We start from the raw sequence: 10,431 nt of genomic DNA on the forward strand, positions 1-10,431 counted from the left end.
CTTCCGGGTTAAGCGAGCMGATGTTAAGAGGCGCGGTTTGGTGAGTCATGTTTCAGAGGACGCATGATTCAACCTTCGCCTCTCCCGAGCCCGTTGGGGAGTTTCAGCYATGAGACAAGATCGTAATCACGAAATTGYMGAGGAAAAGATGGCAAAAAAATTTAAATAAAAAAATAATAGGATGTAGTACAAAATCTACACATTTCTTGCTTTTAATTGGAAATCATCCATACTCCCTCCATACTCCCTGCTCCCTAATACTGGTGTGGCAGCAGAGGCAAGTTGTGCCTCTTTTCCAGCAGGTCGCGGGGCTGCAGCATGTTGCGGCAGCCACTCCAGCTCCAGCTGTAGGTGGAGAATGTGTCAGAGAAGGCATTGTGGCCCAGAGAGCTGTGGTAGCTCTGCAGCGAGCCCCAGGAGTCCCAGGTGTCCCGCTGCTTGTACTGGCTCAGCGTCTCCAGGTAGGTGTTCAAGCCCTCTTTGGACTGGGGTGAGAGAGGGACGGAGGGAGGAGAGTGAGGGAGGGAGCGAAGGAGATAGATAAATATAGAGATAAAGAGAAATAGAGGGATACAGAGATGGAGGAGAGAGAGAGGGAAGTAGAGAGTAACTCACTTTAATTAGGCCTTTCCAAGCAGAGATATTGTTTGTACAGTAGCCCTACGTTGTAGTCACACGTATTACATAGCACATTGTTACATAAAAATGGCAGGGATGGAGAGAAGAGAGAGGCATCTTTGCTGAGAAGATTTGGAATAGATGGAAGGGGGAGACAGAGACAGGAGGAAAGACGGGAAGACTCAAACATGGCCATTTCTAACTGAAATACTGCAAAGGTATTGACTAAAATGGCAAATGCATGATGTTGTTGTTATAGTGTGAGCTGGAGCACCTTGCGGTGTATGTGGTTGATGTTGTCATAGGTGAGACGTTCTCGGTCCTTCACTTGCAGGTCCACCTTGATCTTGACRGGAGTGATCATGTCCTTAGTCTCCTTTCCTGGGTACTTGATTGATAACTGTGGGAGGGACGGAAGGAAGTGGAGAGAGTGAGCCAGAGAGAGAGAGAGATGAGTAACCCACAATCTCCTCCCTATAGGCTGTGTCATTGTCATCGGTGATTAGGCCTACCAGCATCGTGTCATCGGCAAACTTAATGATGGTGTTGGAGTCTTGCGCGGCCACAGAGTAGTGGGTGAACAGGGAGTACAGGAGGGGACTAAGCACGCACCCCTGAAGGGCCCCCGTGTTGAGGGTCAGCATGGCGAATGTGTTGTTGCCTACCCTCACCACCTGGGGGCGGCCCGTCATGAAGTCCAGGATCCAGTTGCAGAGGGAGGTGTTCAGTCCCAAGGACCTTAGCTTAGTGATGAGCTTRGAGGGCACTATGGTYTTGAATGCTGAGCTGTAGTCAATGAACAGCATTCTCACATAGGGACTATGGTGGTCTGCTGAAACATGTAGGTATTACAGACTGGGTCAGGGAGAGGTTGAAAATGTCAATGAAGTCACTTSCCAGCTGGTTAGCGCATGCTCTTAGTATGCGTCRTGCTAATCCATCTGGCTCTGCGGCCTTGTGAATGTTAACCTGTTTAAAGGTCTTACTCCCATCGGCTAAGGAGAGCATGATTCCACATTCGTTCTGAACCAGCTGGTCTTCTTATGCGTGGTTCACTGTTGCTTGCCTCGAAGCAAGCATAGAAGGCATTTAGCTCGTCTAGTAGGCTCGTGTCACTGGGTAGCTCGTGTTTGGGTTTCCCTTTGTAATCCGTGATAGTTTGCAAGCCCTGACGAGCGTCAGACCGGTGTAGTAGGATTGGATCTTAGTCCTGTAGTGTCAATGCACTTAATTAAGCCGATGACTCATGTGGTAAACTCCTCAATGCCATTGGATGGATCCCAGAACATATTCCAGCAAAACAGTCCTGTAGAGTAGCATCCGCTTCATCGGACCACTTCCTAATTGAGCGTGTCACTGGTACTTCCTGTTTGTTCTTGCTTGTAAGCAGGAATCAGGAGCATAGAGTTATGGTCAGATTTGCCAAATAGAGGGCGAGGGAGAGCGTTGTATGTGTCTCTATGTGGAGTAAATGTGATCTAGAGTTTTTTTCCCCGCTAGTTGCATAGGTGACATGCTGGTAGAAACAAGGTAAAAGGGATTTCAGTTTTCCTGCATTAATATCACCGGCCACTAGAAGTGCTACCTCTGGAGGAGTATTTTCTTGTTGGCTTATGGTCRTATATAGCTCATTGAGTGCGGTCTTAGTGCCAGCATCGGTTTGTGGTGGTAAATAGACAGCTACGAAAAATATAGATGAAAACTCTCTTGGTAAATAGTATGGTCTACACAGTGTATCATAAGGTATTCTAACTCAGGCGAGCAGAATTTCGAGACTTCCTTAATATTAGAGATTGCACACCAGCTGTTGTTAACAAAGAGACACGCCCTTGAGTTTACGAGACGCTGCCGTTCTGTCCTGCTGATGCATAGAAAAAATACTGTTGAATTTACATAAACCATGTCCTCGTTCAGCCACGACTCCGTGAAGCAGGATATTACAGTTCTTCAGGTCCCGTTGATAGGATAGTCTCGAACGGAGCTCGTCTAGTTTGTTCTTCAGTCATTGTACATTCGCCAATAGAACAGAGGGTAGAGGAGGTTTATTTAATCACTCCCGTAGTTTCGTCAGGGTGCCCCCAKGTCGGCTTTTATATCGCCGTCTTTTCATATTTGGGGAAAATGTACTAAACTTCCCCTMCTATTATCCTTGTATTTTTAGATTCATAAATAGGGATAATAATTCATGAATTGCTGATTCAGAACTGAATTAAGATAAGAAGCCAGGGAAGACAACATCTAGATAAAGTTTGGTTACATAAATTTWAAAAAGCTGTATACTTGACAATATTCAACACAGCATGCAATACAGCGGTGATCCAGATGCATTTTCAGTCAATTCAGGTCGTTATTGTAAAATATAATTGATTTATTCTCGATGACTTACCTGGCTGAATAAAGGCACAAGTAAATAAAATAAAGTAAACCGAATTGGCTGAATTTACTGAATTTAAATGGAATTGTCTCCAACCCTTCTGTCGTTTTAGCTCATACCTGTCTGATGCGCTCCTCGATCTCCACGGTCTTCCAGGTCTTGGCAGAGGGGAAACTTCCCTGTGTCGCCACCCGCTTGCCCACCATGACCTTTGACTTGACGTTCAGGCTGGGCCGCTTAGAATATGGGCTGGTACTGGGAGCTGAGAGAGTCACACACACAACGCAGTGACTCGGATTCAATTCAATTCAGTAATCCAATGTTGCCAAAGAAGACAAAGGTTTGGGGTCACTTAGAAATGCGTTTGTTTTTGAAAGAAAAGCTAATTTTTTTGTCCATTGAAATATCATAATTTTGATCAGAAATACAGAAGTAGACATTGTTAACGTTGTAAATGACTATTGTAGCTGGAAACGGCAGATTTTTTWATGGAATATCTACACAGGTGTACAGAGGCCCATTATTAGCAACCATCACTCATGTGTTCCAATGACACGTTGAGTTAGCTAATCCAACTTTATCATTTTAAAAGGCTAATTGATCATTAGAAAACCCTTTTGCAATTATGTTAGCACAGCTGAAAACTGTTGTTTTGATTAAAGAAGCAATAAAACTGGCCTTCTTAAGACTAGTTGAGTATCTGGAGCATCCTCATTTGTGGGTTCAATTACAGGCTCAAAATGGCCAGAAACAAAGCACTTTCTTCTGAAACTCGTCAGTCTATTCTTGTTCTGAGAAATGAAGGCTATTCCATGTGAGAAATTGCCAAGAAACTGAAGATCTCGTACAACGCTGTGTACTACTCCCTTCACAGAACAGCACAAACTGGCTCTAACCAGAATAGAAAGAGGAGTGGGAGGCCCCGGTGCACAACTGAGCAAGAGGACAAGTACATTAGAGTGTCTAGTTTGAGAAACAGACGCTTCACAAGTCCTCAACTGGCAGCTTCATTAAATAGTACCCGCAAAACACCAGTCTCAACGTCAACAGTGAAGAGGCGACTCTGGGATGCTGGCCTTCTAGGCAAAGATACTCTGTCCAGTGTCTTAATCTTTTCTTTTTATTGGCCAGTCTGAGATATGGATTTTTCTTTGCAACTCTGCCTAGAAGGCCAGCATCCCGGAGTCGCCTCTTCACTGTTGAAGAGGCAACTATTCACATTAACAATGTCTACACTGTATTTCTGATCAATTTGATGTTATTTTAATAGACAAAAAAATMTGCTTTTCTTTCAAAAACAAGGAAATGTCTAAGTGACCCCAAACTTTTGAACGGTAGTGTACAGTGTAAAATTGAAAGATAGATAAGGAGCACAGGAGGTTGCTGAGGGGAGGACGGCTCATAATAATGGTGGAACGGAGAAAATGGAATGGCTTCAAACACATGGAAACTATGTGTTTGATGTAGTTGATTCCGCTCCAGCCATTACCACGAGCCCGTCTTCCCCAATTAAGGTGCCACCAACCTCCTGTGCTTAGGAGGGGAAGTAATATACACAAAATTAAACCAGGAACTGAAATTATGTAGTTTAGATGTGTTTCTCAAACACTGGTCAAACGTTGTTGTTCAGACGTTACACACATCATTGCCCATACGTTGCTCACCGTTGGGTTTGATGTACTTCATCAGCTGCTTGGGCTGCAGGCCCACCAGATGGGCCCCCTTGGCGTAGTAGGTGATCACATGACCCCTGCTCTTGTCCTGATGCGGCGCCACCCGCAACACATGACGCAGCGACTTCTTATGGTAATAGCTGGGTGGAGACAGAAAGACTCAAAGAACGAGAACTTAAGCTGACAACATTTTATTTTTGGGGCTTTGTTCTTCATATTTTGTCATGAGCAACAGTTTYCTCAAATGATTTACTCTAATATTTATTCTCATAATAAACCTCACAATTKTTGGGACCCCCCGAGGGGCGCAGCTGTGTAGGGCACTACATTGCGGTGCTTGAGCCGTCACTACAGATCCCAGGCTGTGTCACAACCGGCCGTGACCGGGAGTCCCATAGAGCGGCGCAAAATTGTCCCAGCGTTGTATGGGTTAGGGGAGGGTTTGGCCAGGGGGGCTTTACTTGCCTCATCACGCTCTAGCGACTCCTTGTGGCGGGCCGGGCGCCTGCAGGCTGACTCTGGTCGTCAGTTGAACAGTGTTACCTCCGACACATTGGTGCGGCTGGCTTCCGGGTTAAGTGGGTGGGTGTTAAGGAGGGCGGTTTGGCGGGTCATGTTTCGGAGGACACATGACTCGACCTTCGCATCTCCTGAGCCTGTTGAGGAGTTGCAGCGAAGAGACGAGATAGTAATTGGATCGTAATTGGATATCACGAAATTGGGGAGAAAAGGGGGCTATATCTTTTTTAAATATATATAAAAAAATKAAAAAATAATCTTGCATACATGTAGTGCCTGACCAGAAGTACTGCTAGTGTATATTTTCAGAGAGGGAGCGTTTGTATTTTACCGAACTATCTCCCCAGTGGCACTGCTGGGAATGAGGCCCGCATTCAGCATCTGATTCAAGGCTTTGTAGAATACAGAGTCTGACTGATCCACACTCTGAGATGGGTCAGGGGACTCCGCTACAGGGAGAGAGAGGGAGGTTTGATGGAGAGAGAAATGGGAAGAACAGAGGGTGACAATGGAGAGGGATAGAAAGGGAGAGATTGAGGGAGGAGGAGTCGAGGGAGCAGTTGGCACCTGTTTAATGGCTTGAAAAAATAATGTAATTGTGAACATGTGCATGCCATCTAAAATCTGTCAAAACACACTTTTCTCTCTTACAGGCTTTTTACCTTTTATACACCTGGCGAACTTCTGGCTGTCTGTCATCACACACAGAAAGTCTTGAAAACCTACCTCACCATCTCCTAGAAACAAATCACATTTTAATTATTGTTCCTTACAATAAAATTACAGATAGCTTTCATATGTTCTACTAGGGATGGGCATTTGAAAGAARGTCTGTGTTGGAGTACTCTCATCGAAATAATTTTGAGTAATCAAGTTATTGCATGTTAGCGTGAAACGGGGCTGATGGCAAAAAAGTATCCCATTGGATCTTCCAATTAAGCCTGTGGTTGTTCTGATACACAACTGAAAATGTAATTTAACATAATTACTGCACTTGACATACTCCACACACATTTAAAAGTTTGAATTGTTCTCTGTGCTTATACATTTTACCTGATAAATAGCTGCATTTGTACATTTTGAGTATTTGTTAATAAGCAATTGAGTACAAACCTTGAATCGACTATTCACACCCACCCCATATTCTACCCATCTTTGATTTCACAAACATCTGAAAGGCTAGTTTGGAGTTAATTTTTAGTTCCTAAATACATTTAAAATGTATTGGAAGCAGGTTATAAAGGCATTTCACATTCAGTGGAACATGTTAGAATTGCAAACGGAATGTTTTCATCTTGTGAAATTTCCAATAGCGTAATTCCTTGATCCTGCATTGGGATACATTGCATGTGTATGTCCTTGTGAGTGACCTCACCGTCATAGTCTGCCCTATGTAGGGCAGCCTCAGTCTGCTCGGGGCTGAGTCTCATGTTTACTGTGTCCAATAGGGAGGAGAGACCCACTACGTCGATGCAGCCATGACTATCGGTGGCAAACAGCTCAAAGACAGCCTGGAACGCTATGGGATAGGATAGAACAGGAAAGGATTAACTTGATTGTCCCCGAGGAGAAAATAAAAACTCCTTCTGGTTGAAAATGGCTGGTTTGTACACTGATGAAGGTCCTATGACCAAAACTTAAGCTTGAGATCCCTTAAATACACAATTTTTCAAATTGTATTATTTTTCTCTTTGTGCTACTGGAATTAACTAACCTTCTTTTCATTTTAAATTCTTCGACAGGCATGCATAGCGATTGACACTCATTTAAAGTATAGAAATTATTGTGTTTGTCTTTTTTCATTATTGGTGTCACAAGGTAATGTCATGTCACCTTCAACTTGAGCGTCCGACAGTGGCTCCTCTGCAACCATGGTTGCCAAGTCCTTGAGCTGACCCACACCCCTGTTGGTCAGAGCCATGGTGTGACATTGGTAAGAAGGGACATTGTCATCAAACAGTTCTAAAATTCTAAAACCTCTTTATATTCAATAATACTGACTCAGCACTGTTGGCATACTTGCTCAATTAATCTCTTCTAGATTCCTCGCCTCCTCTCTCCTCGTCTCCTTGTCAAAACGCTTTAGAGGAGAAGGTGCGAGAGGAGGTACCTTGGACCTTCTCCTCCAATACAATTGACAAGGAGGTGAGGAAATAGGATGTGAAAATTGCGGAAAGACAAATTGAGGTAAGAGATGTAGTTTCAAAATCTTGGAATGATAAAACAGACTGCATTAAGGACACCTTCCTAAGGACACCTTCCTAATATTAAGGACACCTTCCTAATATTTTGTTCCCCCCCAGAAACTCCAGAAAGTTGAGTGAAATTCAGTCTCGTGCTTTTCTATGCGGGCCTGATATTTCTTCAGCGCTGCAGCTTAGAGGGAAACATTGATGCTGGCCCATGTTGACTCCAATGCTTCCCACAGTTGTGTCAAGTTGGCTGGATGTCCTTTGGGTAGTGGACCATTCTTGATACACACAGGAAACTGTTGAGTGTGAAAACCCCAACAGAGTTGCAGTTCTTGACACAAACCGGTGTACCTGGCACCTACTACCATACCCCGTTCAAAGGCACTTAAATATTTTGTCTTGCCCATTCACCCTCTGAATGGCACACATACACAGTCCATGTCTCAAGGCTTAAAAACCCTTCTTTAACATGTCTCCTCAACTTCATCTACACTGATWGAAGTGGATTGACATTGATAAGGAATCATAGCTTTCACCTGGATTCACCTGGTCAGTCTGTCATGAAAAGAGCAGGTGTCCTTAATGTTTTGTACGATCCATTAGGGGGGGTAGGCCTAGTAGCATATAATGCTTGTCTGATTCATGTTGTTCTGATCAAACATCTGAAGAAGAAAACAACGCGTACTCACAGAGAATCTAGGACTTCCTTCAAGTCTGAGGTTATCCCGTTGGGGTCCATGTGTCTGCTGCCCTGACCCACAGGGTTTTGGGTGCCCTGGAAATACAAGTGATAGGTGAATTATTTAGGAAACGTTTTTTTATGAAAAATGTTGTAATTATTATTATATCAATAACCTATCTTTGTCTTACTTTTTACTTTTTCACCGATATAATAAAAAGGCTAAATAGTAGGAAATGTATGTTACTAGCCTAACCTTCATCCCGCCTGCTGGGGTCTCTCTCATTGTGACAGGTATGGGATGGTCCATGCTTCTCAGATAAGCTCACATAGGGTGTTGACCCTGCAGGAAGGACAATTGGAGAGTTTTAGTGCAGTGATGGGAGTATAAAATGACATCAAAACCATGATGTCACAACCAGACCTACATCATAGAGGTCCTATTAAATGATGTATTCTTGATCCTAATTCTATTACATAAAAAAATACGTTCAAAATAAGCTTACCATCTAAAATGAAAACGCTGAAATAAACGCTGAAATTATCCCATTGGTTACTTATAGGCCTTCTAAAGTTAACGATCAGAATTGCCCATTTTGTGTTCTCACGTTGAGAGTAAAAGGAATTGTTTCCAACATCAGTTCCCAAAGCACCTCTCATAGAAACGATCGATGGGACTCAGGTTCTCACAGCCATTTCATTTGCACAAATTTTGGGGACACACGTGTCATGGGTTACCTATGACGTACGCATCAGTGACGTTTCTTATTTATTCGACAAAGTTGTAGAAATCCCAATTACTCTGTCTCGCACCTGCCGTTTGATCTTGAACATATATTTCCTCAACAACAACAAAAAGTGTTACAAAAGCATAATACTGTATCTAATGTAGGTTCATTGTCCTGTCATGATAAAAGTCATTTTTTATAAAAACATTTTTTTAACTAGGCTATAACACTTCATCGCTGTAGAACAAGTATCTCAGAGACCTTTGCATAAACCTTGTTCAATACCATTCATCAGATGCGTAATTTGTTTAGGTCTGGCTCACAATTTCAGAAAAGGGGAATAGGATAATTCTCTATATTCAGTGGAGACATCACCATTTTCATCCTTTGTTGGCCGCTTATGCCCTTACATTTGGAATAATAATTTAGCCTACGGGGTAAGACTGCCTGAAATGAGACGCTTTCAATAGGCTATTTATTTTTACATTTCAGTTATTGATCAGAATTGAATAACCTTTTTTTGTGTCACCAAAATTATAAGAATAGGCTGCATTAAGTTCCTTTTCATTTTCTTCAATATGTTGTTCTGGGTAAGTAGAAAAGTATATTTGATTTTACAGTCTGTATATCAGAAGAATTGTACATATAGCCTACCATTAGTCTTTACCATTAATCTTAATAAAGCTGGTGAAAATGTTCTAATAACTCACCAAAAACGTWATTGAGAAATAATTTATTTACTGTACATATATGTAAGCCTATGTGTTATGGCATGAAGGATATATKATTTTACAGAGCACATTGCAAGGGCTAAATAGCAGATTGTTATGCCAAGGTAATTGCTCATTCATTGTAACAAAATGTAGCCTATACGTTTTATGATACACTCRATTTAAAAATAAAAAAGTTCCAAACACTTTGATAGGATATTTTGATATGATGATATGTCTTKAATATTGTCTTGCCAGAACTGAACGAAATGTATTGACTTTCATCACATCTTTCTTTTGAGGGTCAAAATATTAATATAGGCCTACACTCAACTATACTTAGACTTGTGTCTCAAATCACTTTTAAATGTTTTAATACAACATCTATTTGCAGTAATACTCACAGCTTTATTTCTAGGTGTCTGGCATTGCCTTTATTGCCATTGGGTCAATGTCGCTCACGACATACACAGAGATAGCGACTTTCACGGGTAGTGCGCTGTCCCGCACCTCCATGTTGCTTATTGCAGAGGGCATCATCGTAGTGGGCATCACCGTCTCGGTCATCTCCTTCCTTGGGTGCTTCGGGGCGCGGACCGACAGTCGCTCCCTTCGGGCCTCAGTGAGTAACATCCAATTCATTAGACCTACTGCATTTTTTGCCCTGTAACCCATGTTAGCATTATAGCCCCTTAAAGGTCCAGTGCAGTCAAACTTGATTTTCCTGTGTTTTATATATATTTCCACGCAATGAGGTTGGATTAATACTTTGGAATTGTGAAAATTATGATAATGCCGTTTTAGTGTAAGAGCTGTTAGAAAATACCTCGTAAAATTTCTGCCTGTTTTGGTGGGAGGGACTTTTGGCCTTTCACGATGACATCACCATGTGGTAAATTAGTTAATTGACCAATAAGAAAAAAAGTTCCAAACCTCTC

The 10,431-nt window shown here is 42.4% G+C and overlaps 2 protein-coding genes across 2 annotated transcripts in view; one reads left to right on the forward strand and one right to left on the reverse strand.

The window, feature by feature from the left end:
• Nucleotides 1-254: 254 nt before the first annotated feature.
• LOC139029194 (EF-hand calcium-binding domain-containing protein 3-like) lies at nucleotides 255-8,115 on the reverse strand. Its single transcript, XM_070448686.1, has 9 exons — nucleotides 8,066-8,115; nucleotides 7,018-7,088; nucleotides 6,560-6,703; nucleotides 5,850-5,921; nucleotides 5,516-5,639; nucleotides 4,657-4,805; nucleotides 3,112-3,254; nucleotides 893-1,018; nucleotides 255-485 (listed from the first exon to the last, which is right to left on the reverse strand). The coding sequence occupies exons 1-9, from the start codon at nucleotides 8,113-8,115 to the stop codon at nucleotides 255-257; spliced, it is 1,110 nt and encodes a 369-aa protein (XP_070304787.1).
• A 1,246-nt stretch (nucleotides 8,116-9,361) lies between these two features.
• Nucleotides 9,362-10,431, forward strand: part of LOC139029195 (CD63 antigen-like) — a 2,963-nt gene continuing 1,893 nt past the window's right edge. The window contains exons 1-2 of the mRNA XM_070448687.1: nucleotides 9,362-9,373; nucleotides 9,912-10,115. Coding sequence (XP_070304788.1) covers nucleotides 9,362-9,373; nucleotides 9,912-10,115 — 216 coding nt within the window. The remainder of the gene's footprint in view (nucleotides 9,374-9,911; nucleotides 10,116-10,431) is intronic.

Source organism: Salvelinus sp. IW2-2015, linkage group LG18, assembly GCF_002910315.2.
Source record: "Salvelinus sp. IW2-2015 linkage group LG18, ASM291031v2, whole genome shotgun sequence".
NCBI lineage: Eukaryota > Metazoa > Chordata > Actinopteri > Salmoniformes > Salmonidae > Salvelinus > Salvelinus sp. IW2-2015.